Below are 19625 nucleotides of genomic sequence, written 5' to 3'. Positions count from 1 at the left end.
GACAAGAGAGGGACGAGTCTGCACTCACCTTCCTTTGGCATCTCTGCTATTAACAATCTTGGCACCTAATGCTTCCACCAGCATTTCAGCAGTGCCGTCCTGGTTGTTAATTCTGCGGTGAGGATGAGAAGAGAAGTTAAAACAAGACCAAGCGGCATGAGCACGTCTGCAGTGGGAGTGAGCAGCGCGTTCCTGGGGCTCAGATGCCAACAGCAGCTGGAGTTGTTTAGGGTAAAACACCCCTTTACCCTTCTCCACATTCATCAGGGAAACGCAGCACCATGCCAGACAACAGCCTTGCCCATCCCTCTGCTGCGAGGGGTGCCAAGGATGCACCAAGCCCACCCCAGGCAGAAGGTGGCAACGCCTCCACCTTCCTCATCCCCCCACAGCTGCCGAGGACAGCACACTCCTTCCTCCGCCGGCGTGCAGAGCCAAGGAACGACCGAGGTCAGCCCCAAACCCCTCCGCGCCCGGTGGGACCCCAGGGATCACGCTCACGCTGCCCCAGACACCTCTGAGGAAGGCGGCTGGGAACAACACGGAGCCCTTCTCCCACCAGAGCCTCATGGCAGGAGATTTCCTGAGATGCTCCACAACCAATGAGCAGAAATGAGCCAGCCAAGAGGGCCAGCAAGGGCTGAGCCACCAGCCCTTGGCAGCTCCATCGAGCTAAAGGCCTGCTGGCATGGGAGGCCGGTACCCAACAGCCCTGGCTTTGCGGCACGCAGCCAACGAGACAGCCGCTTCCCAGCTCCCCCAGGACCTCCAGCAGTCCAGCCACCACCTCCCTGCCACGTGGGAGCCGGGATGAGCAGGTGGTACCACCCTGAGGGGCTGCTGGAGCCCTCGGCAAGAAGGGCAGGGTTAGAAGCTCCTCCACGCAGAGTGTCCCCTCTCCCGCATCACCGGGGCTGGGAGGAACCCAGGGCAGGTCCCAGGCGCCACTTACACTGCACAGTGCAATGGAGTAAAGGGGTTTCCTTCTAGGTATGCAAACGGATTGTGTTCAAGTAACAATTCAAGACAATCTTCGTGCCCTGTGAGAAGAGAGGGACAGAAATACAGTACCTGGCCTGCGGTCCCTCACCTGTGACAGAGCAAGAAGGGAATGAAGGCCCCTCTGGTTCTCCCCCTGTCCAGAGCTGGAGGCCCCAGAGGTCGCACAGGGCCCACGACACCCAAGTGCCCACACAAACCCACCCCCCAGCACAGAGGCAGCGGGTTTGTTTCCCCTCTGGCAGCAAAGCTGCTGCATTTCAGGAGGTTTCTAATTCCACGCCATCTCCTGAAGGACTTCACAGCCACATTGCTCGCTTCCCTTTGAAAAACACCGAGACATTCCTTCCCGTTGCTGTATCACCCCCTGCAGCCAGGGTGACGGCCAAGTAATCCTATAAATCCAGTCCTGGAGGAAGCAGCCTCACCTGTTCTAGAATAGCTGTTTTCATATTTTGTTCCTTTTTTAAGGAGCTTGGCAGGGGGAGAAAAACTCCCTGCCTCCCTCCCTCCCTCCCAGATTTTTGCCATCCCTTTCCATCAGTCTGTATTCACTGCTGGGCTGATGACTCCCAGAGCAGCGGGGGACAGAGGGATAACCTGGCTCTTCCTGGCTCCCTCCTCCCCATCAACAGCCAGAGCCGTGCAGAGGTGGGCAGGGGCCCAGCCCGGGTCCTTACCACTGTATGAAGCCCAGTGCATCGGTGAGTAACCGCTGTAGTCCACCACAGAGTCCAGAGGGTCAGTAGAGAGAGCTGCCTGCAGCAGGGTCCTCAGGATTTCTAAGTGCCCGCACGCCGACGCAAAGTGGATCGGGGTCCGGCCTTTGAAATCCCGACACAGAACGAAGGCATCGTGGTCCAGCAGGGCAGCCAGGCAGTCCTCACAGCCCGTCACAGCCTGTGGTCAGGAGGGAGGACCAGGAGGTCAGAGCTCACCTTCCAGTCACTTAGCAACAGAGCTACCCCCCTTCTTCCACAGCTTCCTTCTCAAATGTGGCATCTCAGGAAGGGAAAACGGGCTCTTTCACTGAGGACTCTTGCAACAAAAGAACCCCCCCACACTTATCCTCCAAGCAGCCTCCAGGCAGGAGGATGAGCAGACGCTGCAGGGCTCCAGGCCCCTGGTCCCAGGGATGCACTCACCCCTCGGTGCAGGGCGGTCCTCCCCCTCTTGTCCGCTGCGTCAGCTGTGGATCCCTTCTCCAGCAAGAGGTGGACACAGTCAACGTGGCCATTCATGATCGCCAGCATCAGCGGGGTTCTGAAAGGCAGCAGGGAGGGGAGTGGGTTTCAGGTCCTGCCCCCTCCCCCCTGCCCCAGCCACCCTGCAAGGGGCCGGACCCTGTGCCACACCGATCCCAAGGGAAACCACCAGGCAAACTCACTGGCCATGGATGTCCATGACGTCGGTGATGTCCGCCCGCTCCCCGCTGTCTATCAGGAGGTGCAGGGAATCGGTGTTCCCGTTGGCAGCTGGAGACGACGCAGGAGGAAAGGAGGAGTCACGCACACGTACAGACGGGTCCCCCCCCTTCCAGCCACTGCCGCAAAGCAAAGGAAGGGGCTCGTGGCCAGCAGCCAGGCACACGTGGCTGAGCGAATTCGTTAGGAGGTTGCTAAGCTGCAGGGCTGACGAGCACGTGCACCGGCTGAGCGGAAGGCACGTGTGTGTGCAGAAGCTGCTGGCACCTTCTCTCCCACCCGCTGCTGAGCCACTTGGACCCTCCGCTTCTGCTGGCACCATCCTGCCTCTTAAGCATCATCCTAAACCACAGCCCCTTCCCTCCTCCTGACCAGCAGCCAGGCGAGGGGGTGTCCTTGGCAGCGGTGGCACCAGCGGCTGGAAGGGCTCTGGAAACGCCACCCCCAGCCCCGTCTGCCCTCCGTCACCTGCAGCATGGAGAGGGGTCCACTTCCTCTTCCTCTCTTTCACCAAAGCGGACGCACCGTGGCTGGTGAGCACCTCCACGCACTCCGTGGAGCCTCTCTCCGTGGCGAGGTACAGCGCCGTCCGCCCCTTGTGGTCCCGCACGTCGAGGTTCACGAGGGTTTCAGCAAGTGTCTTTAGGGCTTCACAGTGACCATTATAGGCCTGAGGACAAAGCAGACCCCGTTAAAGCGGTGCCTGGAGAGGCTGCATGCAGAAGCCCCCCCTCCCGGCACAATTCCTGCCCCCTGGGTCCCAGAAGCCCCCCCTCCCGGCACAATTCCTGCCCCCTGGGTCCCAGAAGCCCCCCCTCCCGGCACAATTCCTGCCCCCTGGGTCCCAGAAGCCCCCCCTCCCGGCAAAATTCCTGCCCCCTGGGTCCCAGAAGCCCCCCCTCCCGACACAATTCCTGCCCCCTGGGTCCCAGAAGCCCCCCCTCCCGGCACAATTCCTGCCCCCTGGGTCCCAGAAGCCCCCCCTCCCGGCACAATTCCTGCCCCCTGGGTCCCAGAAGCCCCCCTCCTGGCACAATTCCTGCCCCCTGGGTCCCAGAAGCCCCCCCTCCCAGGACAATTCCTGCCCCCTGGGTCCCTCCAGCCGGAGGGGCTCGTGCCCGGCCATCGCCTCTCGTTGGCACTCAGGTCCCACGCAAAGCCCTCGCCCACTCCCCACCCCTGCCCACGCTCAGACAAGGGAGATGGCTCCAAATAGCAGCAAACAGAAAGCTCTGGGAAGAGCAAGGAGTTTAACACACAAATCAAAGGGACTTTGACCATCAGCCCGTGGGGAAAGCTGCTCCCCAGACACCGGTGCCTTCCTCCTCTGCCCTGCTCAGCACCAACAGCTGCCGGGACCCAGCCCACGCTGTCCAGGAGCGGGCACCTCTCCAGGACACAGCATGAAGCCTGCAGGGAGCCAAGCGCCCTCCGCAACCCTCGGGTTGGGCCAGCCGTACTTACAGCTAAGTGCAAAGGGCTGACTGGAATGGTGCTTTCCACATCCTCCAGGCAGTTAAAAGACATTTCCAGGAGCTGCAACAGCAACAACAAAACCGTAACTGACCCTGGACTCACGGAGGCTTTGACAGACACCCTGTCCACCAGCGGCGTTAGAAAACCTGCCCGTCTGCTTCAGAACAATCTGAATTTCAGGATGGGACCTTCCTTAACCTGGCTTTGGGCCCTGCGTAGACAGTCACATCAGGTCCCTTCTGTCCTGAAGCCCCCTCCCTACTCACACGATGCGCACACTGCTGCAAGCTGGCCCTGTAACAGCGCAGGCATTGCAGACAGGGTTGCAAGGCATCTTCTGTACTGCAAGAGCTCTTCCCTGGCACAGGTCTCCAGGCTTCCTTTTAAAATCCAAACCTTGCTCTGTTGCCAGGGGTTTACACAAGACATCCATACGTCCTCCTGTGCCAGGCAACAGCTCCTTCCTCTCAGACATCTCGCTCAGGCACAGGTCTTTCCTCCGTGGTATTCCCAGCACAACGGCTCCCCAGGAATCCCCGTGCTTTTTCATCAAACCCATCTCCCTTCCTCCTGGACAAACCCTGACACTGCAGTGCCTACAACACGCACAGTCCTTTAGCCAGACCTGGACACCGTAAGGTTTGAGACGTTCCTTTAGGGGGGGCTTCCCCCCTTCCCCTACCAGCACGGAGGGGTTTCTCCAGCTGTTTCTCCAGCTCACTCACCAGTTCAAGGTTCTGCCTGTTGCCATACGCAGCTGCATAGTGGACAGCGGTATATCCCTGCTTGTCCCGGAGGGATGGGTCAGCACCATTATCCAGCAAGAACTCTAAACAACTGCAACGAGCAAGAGAAAGGGGATATTGCAGAGGCAGAGCTTTGCAGGGACACCCCCCACCCCCGATTTATCTCAGAGCAGATGCTGGGCTAATCCCCTCAAGACACCAAGCGCATGCAAAGCCCACTGGCAGCAAGGGCCAGGAAGCGACAGCCAGGTTTGCCTCCGGAATCGAATCAGCAGATGTTTCCTCCAAGGCATCACCGCTCAGTTCAGCGTAAGCAGCAGCCAGGTATTTCTAGCGAGTGCATGCGGGGGGCTGGGGAAGGGATAAACAACAAACAACTGCCAGACGGGGCTGCAGCGCGGACTCACAAGAACGCCTCCTTCAGCCTGGACTCCTTCAGTGGCTCCTCATCAGTGTCATGGCTGTTTCCTGAATGAGTCTCTGCTCTGAAAGGTCAGAGACCCGCATCAGTTTGCTGATTACCCTTCTCCTACCACGCTCCTCAAAAGCGCTCCCCTCTTCAGGAACCGCTGAGCACCAGCTGCGGGGGCGGGGGGTGGGTTGGCCGGGGAACAGCAGAGCCCAGCAGTGTGCCATGGTCTCCAGCCCCAGCCGCAAGGAGCGCGCGCCACCGAGACACTCACCTCCTGTACGTGTCCGAAGCAGCAGCATAGTGTAAGGGGGTACAGCCTTTACAGTCAGCCTCGTTAATACTGGCTCCTGCTGTGACCAGCGTCACCGTACACTGATAGCTGCCGTTGGCAGCTGCGTAGTGCAGTGGAGTCCTGGGAAGGGGGAAAGGAGAAGGAAGCTGAGCCGTGCCGCCCGTCGCGGGCACGGAAACTCGCCTGGCAGCAAGGCAGGACGGAGGGAACCAGCCACCCCCCCACCCCCGGCTCTGGCTCAAGGGTTTGGGTTTCTGAAGAGCCAGAGCTGGACCCCTTGGGGTGAAAGGGGGTGAAGGAAGCAGCTTGAGACACCAAATGCAGAAAGGTCTTAGGAATGGCCCAAACCAAACCAGGCTCAGCGCGCTCCGGCTGGTTTAGGGCTGGAGGAAATCACCCTTGCTCCCTTGCAAAGCCCGCAGCCCACCTACCTTCCGAATTTATCTCTCCTCCTCAAGTCAGCACCGCTGCTCAACAGCAAATTAAGACATTCAACATTCCTACAGGAGGTAGGGAGATGAGTTAGACACAGATCAGAAGAGACAACAGCAGGAATGCAAACTCCTCCTAGCTGCAGACAAGACAGCTATGCTTCTCACCTGCGCAGCCCGGACATTGCCGGAACTCGACTCAGTTTGTCACCACCGGGCAGCATAAGAGCCACAGCCACGGCGGGACGCTGCGCACACAAAGCTCTTCCCTGCTCTCCCGTGAAATAACCCTTCAAGCTTCCTGCCTCACCAGCGCTACCCTGCACTACGCGGAGCTCTCAAACAACCAGGCAATTACAGAGAGACATTCGCCACGGCACTAGTGCAGCTGACGCACTGGATTTGCTGCTACAAAAAAAAAAAAAAAAAAAAAAAAAAAAATTCTAGGATTTCTGCCTCCTGCTCAGGCAGGGTAACAGCGCTGCGATGCCGAAGGACACCTCTCAAGCATCACACCAGTATAACAGAAATGAGGTCCTCCACGGGACGCAGCACCTCTGCTGGACTGCTGCAGCCGTGTTCACTCTCAATGCCCCACATGAAATGAAACAAACAATACGAGGCATTCACAGGGCCAGCTAAATCCCTGCTGCTTCCAGGCACCAGCTCCTGAGCCCCGAACGAAGCCCCAGCCAAGGAAGCATTTTAGCCCCTCTTTAAAGAAGGGTGAACAGCCAAGGAGGGAGCAACCGGGATGAGTCACACGGTCAGCGGCAGAACAGGGCCAAAAAGGTTTCCATTTTCATTCCTGCTCTAAACACAGGTCTCTGCTCTCTCTCAGAACCAGGAACAGCACCCAAGGGTCCAGCTCCCAATCCTGACCAAAAGACTGCCTGTGCTGTAGCTCACACACGGAGAGAAGGGTTGCGGTTTGGGCTGGGGGCTTCCTGCACGCAGAGTGGGACCAGCGCCCCGTGCACGGCTCACCCTCCAGAAGCAGCAGCGTGGAGGCAAGTCCTCCCGAGGTTGTCAGGCGTGTTGATATCGAAGCCTGCAGACAGCACGTGCTCATTGCTCAGCGAGGAGACGATACTGTACAACTGACCTGGGTGGCAGGAGGGGCAGGGAGTCAGGGGCAAGCCCGGGGGTCACCCGACTGCCCCCACTGCAGGAGGGGCGGCTACAGCCACTCACCTGAGGAAAGTAGCTTACGACAACAGTCTGAAAATCCAAAGAGAACAGCTAAGTGCAGAGGGAACATGTCGTGGATCCCACGCCTGCCAGGAGAAGACAAGGGAGTCAGGATGGATCATTTCTGCATCCTCCAGCCCAGGGCAGGGAAAGAGAGGATGAGCCCTTCCTTACCTTGCAGTGTCAGCACCATTCGTCATCAAAGTACTAATTAGCAGCTCGTGGCCATATCTAGCAGCAACGTGGAGGGGGGTATTGCCGTATTTGTCAGCACAGTCAATCTCACTGCCTAGAAAGGAAAAGCCGAGCGCTTTGTCAGCGGGTCTCTGGGTTCTATCCCAAGCAGCCCAGGCTGTTCCCAGGGCTTCACCCCCATCTCGGGGACACAGCCGACAGCTCAAGTCCATTCAGCATCGTGCAGAAGGAGAACTGTACACTGCTCTCTGAGCTGAGATCCCACTTGTGTCCTGCAAGCCTGGGGCATTACATCTCTCCCCCTTCCCCCAGCAGGGGATGCTTTCAGCCACGGAGGTCTCTGGCTGAACCCCCGGCGTGTCTGCCAAGCCTACAGCCCTCTTACAAGAATATTGTCTTTCAGGTCGGACACGGCAGTGGGAATGTTCTCTGGCCACAGCTGCTCTGACCTGGCTGGAATGTCAGTCTCTTGGTCTACACCTCACTGCCCTTGAGGGTACGCACACTCCCTGCCACCCCCAAGCCACCCAGGGCCACCGGCAACAGCCCCAAGGGACCAGAGTGGATTTGAGTGATAATTGTAGAGCTCTTAAACCCCTCCCTGAGCAAACACGCGAGTTGGTCCTGGAGGCAGGTGCTCAGAAGCACAAGGAAGCGGCTGGGATAAGGCAGGGCCGGAGGAAGAAGCCACTCACCGTTCTGAATGAGGATCTGTGAACGCGTGAACCGTCCATGAATGGCAGCCATGTGCAAAGGGCTCTTCCCTTCCTTACTCTGCAGAGAGCAGAAGCGACATCGCATCAGGCTTCCTACCACCCTCCCCGAGCCCTTGCCTGGGGCAGCAGATCCTCGCTCCCCCCATCCCAAAGCTGCCAGACCTGAAAGTTGACATCGGCCCCGTTGTTCACGAGGAGCTCTAGGCACAGGGCCCCATTGGTGGAGACGGCAGCAAAGTGCAGAGGGGTGAAGCCCTTCTCGTTAGGCTGATTGACATTGGCGCCGTAATTGACCAGCTCGTTGGCCACGGCATCTTGGCCCATGTAACAGGCAATGTGAAGTGCAGTGTTACCGAAGGAATTTGGTTCATCGATCTGTGGAAGCAACAAACCCCAGCAGATGTGGGGATTCAGGAAGAAGAAAACAAAAAGGCAGCCAAGAACCAGCCAAGGCTCCTGCCACTACCCAGCGCTCTCTCCTACCCCGGTCTCCAGACTGGCCCGTGCCCGAGCCCACCCCGTGCGCAGCCGTGGGGGTCTTTACCTCGACTCCCAGCCTCAGCAGGTGACGCACAACTTCGATCTGGCCGCTGGCTGCTGCAGTGTGCAGCAGGGTGTAGCCCTTCTTGTCCTTACACATCACATCAGCTCCCCGGGCCACCAGCAGCTTCAGAACTTCCAAATGCCCTGTCCGGGAGACAGCGGTAACAGCCAGGGGACCCCCGGAAATGGAGACCTGGGCACAGCGGCCTCTGGGGAGCCCCACCACCCTGCAAGGTGAATCCATAGGCAACAAGCAACGTGGGAGAAGAAACTGGACCGATGCCCGTGGGGAAAACCTACCCAGGAAAGCTGCCCAGTGGATGGGCTGGCGGTCCTTCTTGTCGCAAGTACTCAGGCTGGCCCCTTTGTTCAACAGCAGGTTCACCATCTAGGCAGGGAGAAGCGGTGAGAGGCAAGGCTGCCATCCCTCCCCCGCTTGTGCGGGCAGAGGCGCCTTCGCCACCTGCGAAGCCCGGACCCAGGAAGGTGGACGCGCACGGGACCCCCTGCGCCCGAACCTGCCTGGCCTACCTCGAGGTGACCGCTGTGCACGGCATGGTGCAGCGCCGTGCGGCCCGTGCGGTCCGCGACATTGACAGTGCTCAGCAGGGGGATGATGGCCTCCACACATTTGGTGGCCCGGTTGGCAGCAGCGACGTGCAGAGGCGTTTGCCAATACTTGTCACGGGCATTGACATCTGCCGAGTGCTTCAGGAGGAGGTGAAGTGCCTTCTAGCAGGAGCAGAAGGAAGCAGAGCTCTAACCCAGCCGCTGGAGCACGCAGAAGCCCTCCAGCCAGGTGGGGAAAGCTGCATCTCAGGCCACCTCATGCTTTCAGCACTGCATGGAGCTGCCCAGATCCACCCCAGCCCACAGCCCCGAGAGCCAGGGCAGCCCTTGCGGCGCTGAACCTGCTCCGCACGCTCACAAGCATCGCTGCTCCCACTGCGTCAAAGGGAAGGACTCACTCGCTTTCACCTCCCCAGCGAACCCCACCTCATGGCTGTGTTTCAGCAGTTACCACAGAGAAAGGGTGAGAGAGGTATAGACAGTGAGAGAGGCTCTAAGAAGGAGCAGGGAGAAGGAATCTTCCCTACACCAATCCTCCAGCCTTCACCTGGGCTGCTCCAGCTCTTTCCAGGCTGGAGTTTGGTGCGTGGGACTAGAATAAGCCGGGCTCATCCCACCCGAGAACAACTGTGAAACGCGGCTGCACGGGGGTACCGGCACGGGAGAAATACCTCCGAGCCACGGGATTTAACTCGGAGTGAGTGTTCTCATGACTCACGAGGTGCAAAGTGCCCGGGGGATGACAAATGTGACCCACTGACCTATATTTGAGAATTATTTCCCCCTTTTGCTGGTAGAAGCTGTTTGCCGCAACCCCCCCTTTTCCTCCCTACGGTTTACAGGCTGCCCACTTCCACGCAGCATCGGGGCAGCGCTTCCCAGCGACCCCAGCCCCACGGCTCACTGCTCCGCTCTTTTCTCCCGGGGCTAGCTGATACCCCTCCTGGCTGGGGGAAGCACGTGAAACAGCCAGCCAGTACGTAAACCCAACAATTCTAGAGAGCAGGCTCCGGGCAGGAAAAGCCGTGAAGTGCAGAGGCGTTTCGGGAAGGCTCCTCTCAGGAGCTAGGCACGCAGGGCACTGGCACAGCCCCGTGCCAAGCACCCTGGGGAAGAACAGAATGAGGGAGGGGACTCTCCAGCACATCTGAGCTGAGGCAGAGAAGCAAAGGAGCGTTTTCCAATTCACAAGACAAGCAGCGCTTCAGACCTGACAGCAACACAGTCTCGACTCGCTGAGCTCCCCGTATTTTAGCGACCCACAGTAACCGTCCACACATGTTCGCAGCGAATGCCTTCAGTAGGGGTTTACACTAATGTGTTTCATCCCGTGTCTGCTGCTGATTAAGAGAATTCACGCAACCCGCCGATGTGTGGTAACTTGCCCTGCATGTCAGAGTCAGGGCTTCAGATCCCCTGGCTCCAACCAACGTGACCACAGAGTTTCTTGCTCTCCGGCAACTCAAAACAGGACAAAGTGAAGTGGGATGAAGTTAAGCCCACAAAAGCTAAACGTCAGGAAATCTTTCCAACCAGATCTGTCGGAACTGGCTCCCGAGAGAAAGCGTGAGAGCCCCACCATCCCTCAAAGAAATGTAAACCTGGATTAGACGAAGCCCTGGAGAAGGGGGAAAGGCGGGGAGGAGGATGCTGTGGGGAAAACCCACGTGCTAATTCCTGAAGGATGGAGGGAAAGGAACCAAGGGGATTTTTTTTTCCAGCTCTCATATTCAGCCTCTGAATTACACATTCATTCCCTCTCCACTCTAACGAGACCACCCATCTCAGCCAAAACCAGGCACGAAGGAAAAGAGAAGCAGCACGGTCCCCTCCTCCCATTGGCACCCACCACCCCCATGCAAGGAGCAGACGGAGCCAGAGGGCACTTCAGCGGGAACCTACCTCGTTACGAGAAGCCGCAGCGCGGTGTAACGGGGTGAGCCAAACAGTGTCCTTTGCGTTAACATTAGCACCTGAGGAGGAACACAAGGAGGGGACACAGGGGGCAGAGAGGTGACTGGCCGCCCCTGCTCCAGAGCCCCAGGGCAGCTCTGCAGCCACCTCTGAGGCACCCGGCGGGCAAGTGTTGGTTCTGCTGCGAGAGAGGACCCTGCGCGGAGCTTTCGGTGGGACAGACCCTGGGAAGTGCAAGAGGAACAAGCTCTCCCTTGGGAGACTGTGCTGGTGCACTGCAAAGGACACGGCAAGGTACAGAGTGAAGAGAATGTGTCTCCCCGAGTGCCAGCTTCCCCACCGAGCCAAAAAAAACCACAACAGAGACCCGGCAAGCAGTTCTGCTCCTTGCTTCGACACAAGGCCACCTGAGACAAAAAACCCAGAGCATTTAACGTTGGGAGCTGTGGTCACTGTGGGCTGCATCTCCATATTAGAAAGGAAAGACATGACCACCCCAGCACCAGTGTGGCACTGAGGTCCCACAACCCCTGAAGCCCCTGCCTTTCTTTGCTGCTGAGAGCTCAACACCCAGGCATGAAAAAAAAATCAACACAGGGCACGTAAGGGCATCCCATGCTCTGCAGACAGCGCTGAACATCCCCAGTCCTGTTTGACAAGCCCTCAGCAAAGGATTTCCCCCAAGTCTCTCCTTGTCAGGGTCACGTAAGATCACGCCAGCCTCAGGGTTCCCCCACACCACCAGCAAGCAGCTGCGAAGCCCACAGTGCCCCGAGGCACTGCACTGGTGAACAGCAGACAAGAAGACTCCCCTGTCTGCACCACACGGACACAGGACCCAAACACAGGGCTGAGCATCTCCAGAGGGAAACGAAGGGCAGCTTTACGCCAAGTAACACAAGCCAAAACTGAGCAAAATCCCCCGGTTTTTAGCAGAGCCCTCTCCAGGAGCAAGTGAAACTCTACTCCCTGGAGCATTCTGCCATTCAAGGCATCGCCGAGGCACGCATTCCCACAGCACCCTCCTCCAGTATCTCCTCCTACCACTGGACACCTTGCACACATCCCCCTCCTGGCTTGGTTTCCACCTCTGCTATTTCAGTTCCAAGACGCTTCTCTGCCTGAACAAACCTCTTAGGATTATGGCAACATTTCCTAATCTTCCCCTGGCTGCAACCCCACAGGCTTAAGCATGAACACACGGTTGCTTGGAGGGTGACCAAAGCCTATTGCTCGGCGCCCCTAAGGCCAGCAGAGATCAGAAAGACGCCCTAAAGGCAGCACCAGCAGTCGAGCCAAGCACCCTGAGCCTTGGCCCTTACCTGACAGTATTAGGAGCTCGAGGATTCCAACATCTCCTATGTAGGCAGCAGCATGCAGCGGCGTTCGTCTTTCTTGGTCCTAAGCAGGGATGTAAGAAACAAAAAGCGTCCGTGAGCTTCGAGGGCAGGCGGAATCCCTCCTCCGCTCCAGTCTGCCCCAACACCTCCTGTAAGCACGTCAAGCACCTCGGGACGTAGGACAAGGGGAAAACCGCTTAAACCCAGCACCATCCTGGGGCGCTGCAGGGGTGCGCAGCCCTTTGGGAGCTCCACGGGTGCTGGGGTGCACCGGGGGGCCAGAGCAGAGGGTACCGGGGCCATGAGACAGGGATGCTGTGAGAGCTCCAGCCGCTCGTTCCACCCCCGCACTGACTCCCCAGAGACCAACGCGACCTGGCTCCGGTGCTCCTGGACTTAATGAGCGTCTACAAAGCATTCTGCCACCGGAGAAGAAAGCCTGGCTGTGCTCTTGACAGCGCACAGGCTGTCCCGTTCCACACACTTTTATCCTTTTGGCCAACAATAAAAACCACTCAGAATTACAGACAGCTCCGAAACCAGACTCAGACCTGCCAGCTGCCGAAGGCCAGGAAGGTGCAGAAGCCCCTCTCTGATCTTAGATTGGATTAGCCAAAGAAAAAAATACCTTTCACTTCTGTTTACTCAGGGCTGGGCCCTGGGTAACCTCTGCTTCAGGCATTTGGTTCAGGCCCTCCTTGGGGAACACGCCACATACTAAAGCCAGGAAGCAAACATGTAGAAAGCCAGACGAGCTGTGCTCGTTTCAAGCCCCAGATTTTGTGTTTTGGGGGAGGGGGGGGGGGGGAATGTAATTGCTTTTCATTAAGTTAAAAACTGTTTGGAAAATGGTGGTGGTTTCATTTTTTTTTTGGTAACAACTTGTGCTGGCACAACCAGGCGGGAGGATGTGAAAGTGAAACCCAGCTGGCAGGTCACTGAACAAGCAACAACATTTCTAAACCTGCACACAGAAAGGAAATTAAGTGTTAACAATTGTGGTTTTATTCCTTCAGCAGCTGTGCGAGAGCTCAGCAAAACAATCCCAACCCTCTCTCCCGACAAGAGAGGACGAAGAGGTGCCGGGTCCCCAACTGAACCAGTCATGGAAAAAAAAAAAAATCCCCACGCGCTCTCTGTGTAATAAGCTAAGATACGATCGAATCATTAGTCCTCCTGGCACACGGGCACCAGCACAGGGACGCCCTCACCTTCCCGGGATGCTGGCCAGCGTCCGCCGTGCCTGCCCTTGACCTCAGGGTTTAAAACCATGAGGATCGGGGTGCACAGCGGCCCCAGCTCGGCAGGTTGGGTCAGGCGAGCTCCCTGACCAAGCGCTCAGCGAAACACACAGGAGCATGCCAAAAAGCCAGCAGCTGCCTGCAGCACAGCTGGGAGCAGCACGGAGCAGAGGCCCCGGTTCACGCCACAGCTCAGAGACGCTGAACCAGAACAGGCTGCTCTTGCCTAGGGCTCAGAACTTAGCCCAGGTTTTGGGCTGAGAGCACAGAAACTGTTGACCCGGCACCAGTCCAACTGTGCCACCATGTCAGGCAGACCTGGGCTGGTGCAGGCAGCGCCGACCAACGCGCCAGCCTGCGTCACAGCAGGCTGTGTTTCTTATCTGCACATCTGCCGCTGATGTGTTAGCGGGAAGCTCATAAGGCAGATCAAGGGAAGGCACGCTGACAAGGCAGACGGGAACGCTCACGGGCAGGTTTCACCCCTTCCCTTGCTGGAGCCTGGTCCCCACGCTCCACAATGAGGACAGACCACGCTCGTCACCACCAGACTGGGGCTACCGAGGGCTGCTCCCCCAGGAGCCAGCCTGGCCGCTCGTGGGACCCAGAGGGATGTGTCCAAATGGCAGCCGCCTCTCCCGGCCTCCCCGCCCGCTCTGGAAGAAGCATCAAACCCACCCTTTGCCGTCAGGCTGAAGATGAGCGCAGTGGAAACCCCTCCTAACACTCGTGAGGTGAACTCAGCTTTGCTGAGCAGCTCAAATCCTCCTTCACCTCTGGGGAACAACCTTATCTCAAGCCAGACCTGCTGCGTTCACACCAAACTATTTTGGGTTGCCATCCCAAAGGAGAAAAAGGTAAACTGGCAAGGCAGCTAAGCTAAGCCTCTGTGAAAAGTCCTCCCACACACCCCCACAGCCTCTCAGTGATGCTCTGCACAGCCCAGAGCTTCAGGAGGCTCTCACCGTCTCCTGGGGAGGGGTGGGAGTCCTGGTCTTCTACGTGCCCCATTTTACAGATGGCAAGATTGAGGCAACAGGACAAAGCTGAGCAGCAAATGGCAGCTGTGCCAGGAGCAGAATCCAGCAATCTTTTGTTTCAAAACTCTACTTCTGACCATCCTCACCAAAAAAGACCCTCACGCACATCTCACCTGCTTGAGCCTCTGCCCTCCCCTCTTCCCCGCTGCTAAAGAACCGCACCGCAGGCAAGGGAACGGGGAGAGGTGGGTGAAGGAAGGGGAGCGAGCACGGCCGGGCAGCACTCACCAATACATTAATGTTCTCCTTCTGATTCAGCAACGACCGCACCTCCTCTACATCGCGGTTGAAGATGGCTTGGACCAGAGGAGGCTACAAAGGAAAAGAAGCAAGTCATGAAGGTGGCACCACATGGAGGACAAGAGAGGGAGGAGAACCAGCAGTGCTACCGCGTGTCAGAGACTTTACACCGGCCTGATTCAGCCAGGACCTTGCTCCACAAACAAGCCCCCTGCGCCTGCTGCTGCCAGAGCCCGGCCCACCAGCAGCTTCCTCACGGTTGTGGCTCAGCCAGCACCAGGGAGTAATTTTCAAGCCAGCAAAGGTACTTTTCTCAGTTGTTTGTTGGTGAACAGGCCAAGGAATCACTGGAAAAGCCTCCCCACTTCCTGAATCCAGGGAGCAGCGCTGACCACGGCCCCGGCAGCCCACCTGCAGATCCCCCAGCAGCGTGCCCATGGCACAGCTCAGCTCCCCACGTGCAGCACCCCAGCACGGGAAGCCAGGTCCGGCTCCTGCTATCCAAAGCTTTATCCACAGCCAGGAAATCCTCCCTCCGAGCTGGCTAACGTCTCCTGGTCTGAGACAGGTCTTTGCAGTGAATCAGGTTTCCCAAGGCACAACTAAGCAACGCCTCATGCTCTCCTGCAGAAGGCTGTGTCCCTACTGCTGCTCTCTCCTGTCTTCTGAGAAACACCTACGATGCTACGCTGGCTCCAATGCCAGGCGAAGCCCCGCCGGGCAAAGCCCAGCCCACAGCTCCTCCTGCCTGCTGCCCACATCTCAGAGAAGTCACCTAGCAGACCTCGGCACGCTCCAGGAGCCCCAGCCCAGCTCACGGAGCCAGCCGGCACCGTGGGCTGTGGAACCACCAGAGCCTCCCGTGGGGCAGGGGCAGCACGCAGGTCCCCATGCGGAGGCGCACAGCAGAACCGGTTGGTGGGTGAGATGCTGCCCGACCTCCACCCAAGAACCCCGCACCCCGCTCCTTGTTCCATAGGCCTAAACCCATCATTTTTGTGCAGCAGGTCCTTTGGGGCAGAGGCTGCGGTGCTCTAGGTCTGCTCCGCTCTTGGCACCCCACAATCGCTGCCGAATTCTCTGCTCCGGCTGCTCGAGCCTCCGCTGCTTTTCACATGGCAAGTCCAGGGTGCTGCGACCCCAAGCGAGCCGCGGCAGCCCCAGCACAACCCCTCAAGCTCTGCCCACACGCCGAAGAGTAGATCTAACGGTCAAAAAGCAGCGAGCCCCACTTATCTTGACCTCTCAGAAGAGCAACGGAGCTTCGTTTACAAGGCAATCCCTCCTCGTCCCTGCTGCCCAGCCACGCTCACGCTCATCTGCTCACCCTACCATCAAAGTAAGAGCAGTTAAACGCGGGGAACACATCCCAGGTCAAAGGGAACGCGTGAGTCATTCCCCTGGAATGCAGCAGACTCAGCATCACTCGTTAGACATTAAAAAAAAAAAAAAAAAAAAAAAAAAGGTTGTGTTTTTTTTTTTTTTTAAAAAAAAAAAAAAGGGGGGAAAAGAATCACAGACAGTAATTATGCCCTGAGCTGTCTTCGGTGGCGCGCGGTTTGCAGCAGTGCTGGGTCTGACACACCCACCCACCATTCACAGGGAAAGCTAAATGTTTTGGTTCCAAAAAAAAAAAAAAAAAAAAAAGTTCTATTTAAATCACAGATCAATCCCTCATCCTCACCCCTCCCCTCCTTCATCCACCCTGCCAGCCTTCAAACACTTGCTCTATTAACGATACCGCAGGAGCCGGCATAAATACTTGGTTCCGAGGGGCCGGCAGCCCCGATCTCGGAAATCCAGGGGGATCGAGGGGGTTTATGGAAAAGGCGCAGGGCAGAGCGGACCCCTCAGCCAAGGCGATGCCGGGGGTCGCTGCCCCAGCGCTGGGGTACGGACATGGAGCCCGAGCAAGCCGGGCCACAGGCGGCGGCTGGGCTGTGGGAGCAGCTCCCGGCTGGGGGAGGGCGACAGGGATGCTCAGGGATTGGGGTCCCCAGCGAGACACCCCCACCCCCTACCCCACCCCACCCCCCCAAATGGGTGGGCTGGGAGCTGGGCGAGGGCCACAGGCTGGTGGCACCGGGGTGGTGGGAGCTGCCTTGAAACCTGGTGGTGTGGGAGACACCCTGCACTTTGGGGGTGTCCCCAAAGCCCTGAGGGGACACCCTGCACCCCAGGAGGGTCCCCAAAGCCCCGTGGGGGCACCCTGTGCCATGGGAGGGTCCCCAAAGCCCTGAGGGGACACCCTGCACCCCAGGAGGGTCCCCAAAGCCCCGTGGGGGTAACCCTGCGCCCCAGGAGGGGTCCCTGCTCACCATGGGTGTCCCCAAAGCCCTGAGGGGACATCCTGTGCCCTAGAAGGGTCCCCAAAGCCCCATGGGGATACCCTGCACCTCGGGGGGTCCCCAAAGCCCCATGGGTGTCCCCAAAGCCCTGAGGGGACACCCTGCACCCCAGGGGGGGTCCCCAAAGCCGTGTGGGGGCACCCTGCACCCCATCGGGGTCCCCAAAGCCCCGTGGGTGCACCTTGTGCCCCGGGGGGTCACCCTGCACCCCGTGGGGGTCCCCAAAGCCCCGTGGGTGCACCCTGTGCCCTGGGAGGGTCCCCAAAACCCCGCAGGGGTCCCCAAAGCCCCGTGGGACACCACGGGGGCAGCAGCAGGAGATGCAGCGACCGCAGGGAGGGCTGGGGTCCTGTCCTGGGGGTCCCACCCCTGCCAGGGCAGGGGGTCCTGGGGCCGGGATTCCCTCTCAGGAGTCTGCACTCCCTGGGGCTGGGGGTCTTCCCCTCCTTGGCCCAGGGGTCCCGACACCGGGGTCCTGCCCTTTGGGGTCCTCCCTTTACCAGTCTGGGGGTCCCGTCCTTACCGGCCCGGGGGTCCCAAACAGGGGGTCCTGCCCTTACCGGCCCGGGGGTCCCAAACAGGGGGTCCTCCCTTCACCGGCCGGGGGGGCCCGACCCCGGGGTCCTGCCCTTACCCGCCCGGGGGCCTCGAACCGTGTCCCCCGTCCCCGGGTGCCCCCTCACCGGCGCGGGGGTCCCGCCCCCGCTGGGCCGGCTGCCCAGCCCGGGTCCCGGCGGCGCGGGCGGAGCGGAGCGCGGCGGGCGGCGAGCCCCGCTCCGGGCCGGGGCTGCGGTGGGGCGGCGCGGGGGCCCGGCGGGGCCGAGCGGCAGGTGGGAGCGGGCAGGGCGGCCCCGCACCGCGGCGGGCCGGGGGCCGCGGCCTGGGGCGGCGGCCGGGCCGGGGCCGGGGCCAGAGCCGGGCCCGGCGGCGGCGCGCACTAGGCCGCGCATCCCCGGGCTGGCGTGGCGCTGCGGCCGGGCGCGGCGCGGGGGCGGCGGGCGGGCGCGGCGGCGGTACCTGGTCCGTGATGCTGAGAATCCCCATCTCGGGGCCGCCCTCAGCGCCCAGCTCCCGGCATCGGGCTCCGGCCGCGGCGGCTCCGCTCGGGCGGCTGGCGGGGCGGGGAGCGACTGGGCCCGCCCACCGCCCGGGGAGCGGCCGCCACCGCCGGGCCGCAGCGCCGCCGCCGGCCGCCATCGCCGGGGCCCGCGGAGCCGCGGGGGGGTCGGGCCGCCGAGACCCTCTGCGAGAGGGCGGCCCCGGGCCCCTCGTTCTCAGGGAGGGCAGTTGGGGCCCCGCGAGACCCCCCCGCCCCGGCCCGGGGGACACACGGGTGTCCCCCCTGCTGGGCCGGGACCCCGCGAGCAGCATCTTCCCCGTGGCCACGGCTGCTTCCCCGGGCCAACACCCGACTGTGGCCTCCACACCAGGCAGGAGGGAGGCTGGGGCAGTGGGCAAGCCCCCTATGACCGCAATGTGACTTGGGGGCAAGCCACCGCCGAGGGGGGCTTGGCAGGGGTCATGCCCACCCCTCTGCCCTGGTGTGGGGGTCTGGCTGGCTGGAGCCATCCCCTTTGGGGGGCTACAGCTGGTACCAGGGCATCGATTGCACCGACGTGTGCTGGCATCACCCTGTCACCCCTTCCCTCCGCCACACCGGTCGCTGTGGGCTGGCAGGGTGGCTCGGTGCCGCAGCAGGAGCTCCACCGGGCTGTGCTGGGGTGGGGGGCATCTCTGCCCACCTGCAGCCCCCCTGCCCGCTCAGCCAGCAGCACTGCCTGCGTCCTTGCTGCCCCATCCACACCTGCCCTCACAAGCGCCCGGGATGCAGTAAAACACTTCCCGCTCACCAGGCTGGGCGGTTTAGAGGAGTGGGCTGTCACCTGAGCTGTTCCCCACTTGCTTATGGCCCCATGGTCCTTCACAGCCCCCTGCCACCACCAGGCAGGCACGGAGCATTGCCCAGCTGCCCCGCATCCATCCCTGGCTTGGAAATAGCGTTAAATCAAGGAACCTGTGGTGCCTCCTGCCATGCTGGGCTGCAGGGCCCTGCGGAGATGGGAGCTCCTGGTTTATCACCTCCTCCCTCTGCCCAGAGAGGGGTGGGTGATGGGGCACAGCACCCAGGGTCCCCATCCCTCAAAATACTGACCGGGGACCATGTGGGCAGGCATGGCAGCACCACCCTGGCCCAGCCGAGCCACGTTCCGAGCAGGAGGCGCTGGGGATGGTGCTGCCGGGGCTATTTTTATCATGTGTTTAGACCTGTCGTTAGCCGACTGTTACCTAACTGGGAACCCAAGGTGACATGAGGGAGCCCGCGAGCAGCTGCTGACATTTCTGCCTGGGAGAAGGGACCTGAGGCACTGGGTGCTGCTTGGACAGGCCGGTAACCAGCAGGGCCGGCCGGTCGGGCTGCCGGCACACAGCCGGGTCCCACGCCCGAATCCAGCCCCCCCAGCCCAGCGGGGGACTCCGAGCCGGCGCTGAGGGCCGCGGGGGGCTCG

General features: G+C 60.2%; 1 protein-coding gene across 2 annotated transcripts in view; it reads right to left on the bottom strand.

Moving 5' to 3' along the window:
* The window catches only part of ANKRD52 (ankyrin repeat domain 52), a 31000-nt gene extending 11858 nt beyond the window's left edge, over positions 1-19142 (bottom strand). For both annotated transcript variants that reach the window (XR_013924324.1, XM_080368499.1), the window contains exons 1-23: positions 18136-19142; positions 14759-14842; positions 12232-12310; positions 10898-10968; positions 8957-9157; positions 8726-8813; positions 8427-8569; positions 8045-8257; positions 7862-7940; positions 7146-7260; positions 6975-7057; positions 6768-6885; positions 5781-5849; positions 5329-5469; positions 5053-5130; positions 4625-4736; positions 3888-3959; positions 2892-3093; positions 2387-2474; positions 2145-2262; positions 1680-1899; positions 953-1040; positions 29-112 (exon numbers count right to left, since the gene is read on the bottom strand). Coding sequence is in view for 1 of the 2 variants with exons in the window: in XM_080368499.1 (XP_080224625.1) it covers positions 29-112; positions 953-1040; positions 1680-1899; positions 2145-2262; positions 2387-2474; positions 2892-3093; positions 3888-3959; positions 4625-4736; positions 5053-5130; positions 5329-5469; positions 5781-5849; positions 6768-6885; positions 6975-7057; positions 7146-7260; positions 7862-7940; positions 8045-8257; positions 8427-8569; positions 8726-8813; positions 8957-9157; positions 10898-10968; positions 12232-12310; positions 14759-14842; positions 18136-18687 (3098 nt within the window). In the remaining variant the exon portion in view is untranslated. The remainder of the gene's footprint in view (positions 1-28; positions 113-952; positions 1041-1679; positions 1900-2144; positions 2263-2386; positions 2475-2891; positions 3094-3887; positions 3960-4624; positions 4737-5052; positions 5131-5328; positions 5470-5780; positions 5850-6767; positions 6886-6974; positions 7058-7145; positions 7261-7861; positions 7941-8044; positions 8258-8426; positions 8570-8725; positions 8814-8956; positions 9158-10897; positions 10969-12231; positions 12311-14758; positions 14843-18135) is intronic.
* Positions 19143-19625: the final 483 nt, after the last annotated feature.

This window comes from Falco punctatus (genome assembly GCF_963210335.1).
Source record: "Falco punctatus genome assembly, chromosome: 18".
Taxonomy (NCBI): Eukaryota; Metazoa; Chordata; class Aves; order Falconiformes; family Falconidae; genus Falco; species Falco punctatus.
The sequence above is the reverse complement of the archived record's forward strand: the minus strand, read 5'-3'. Positions and strand labels throughout refer to the sequence as shown.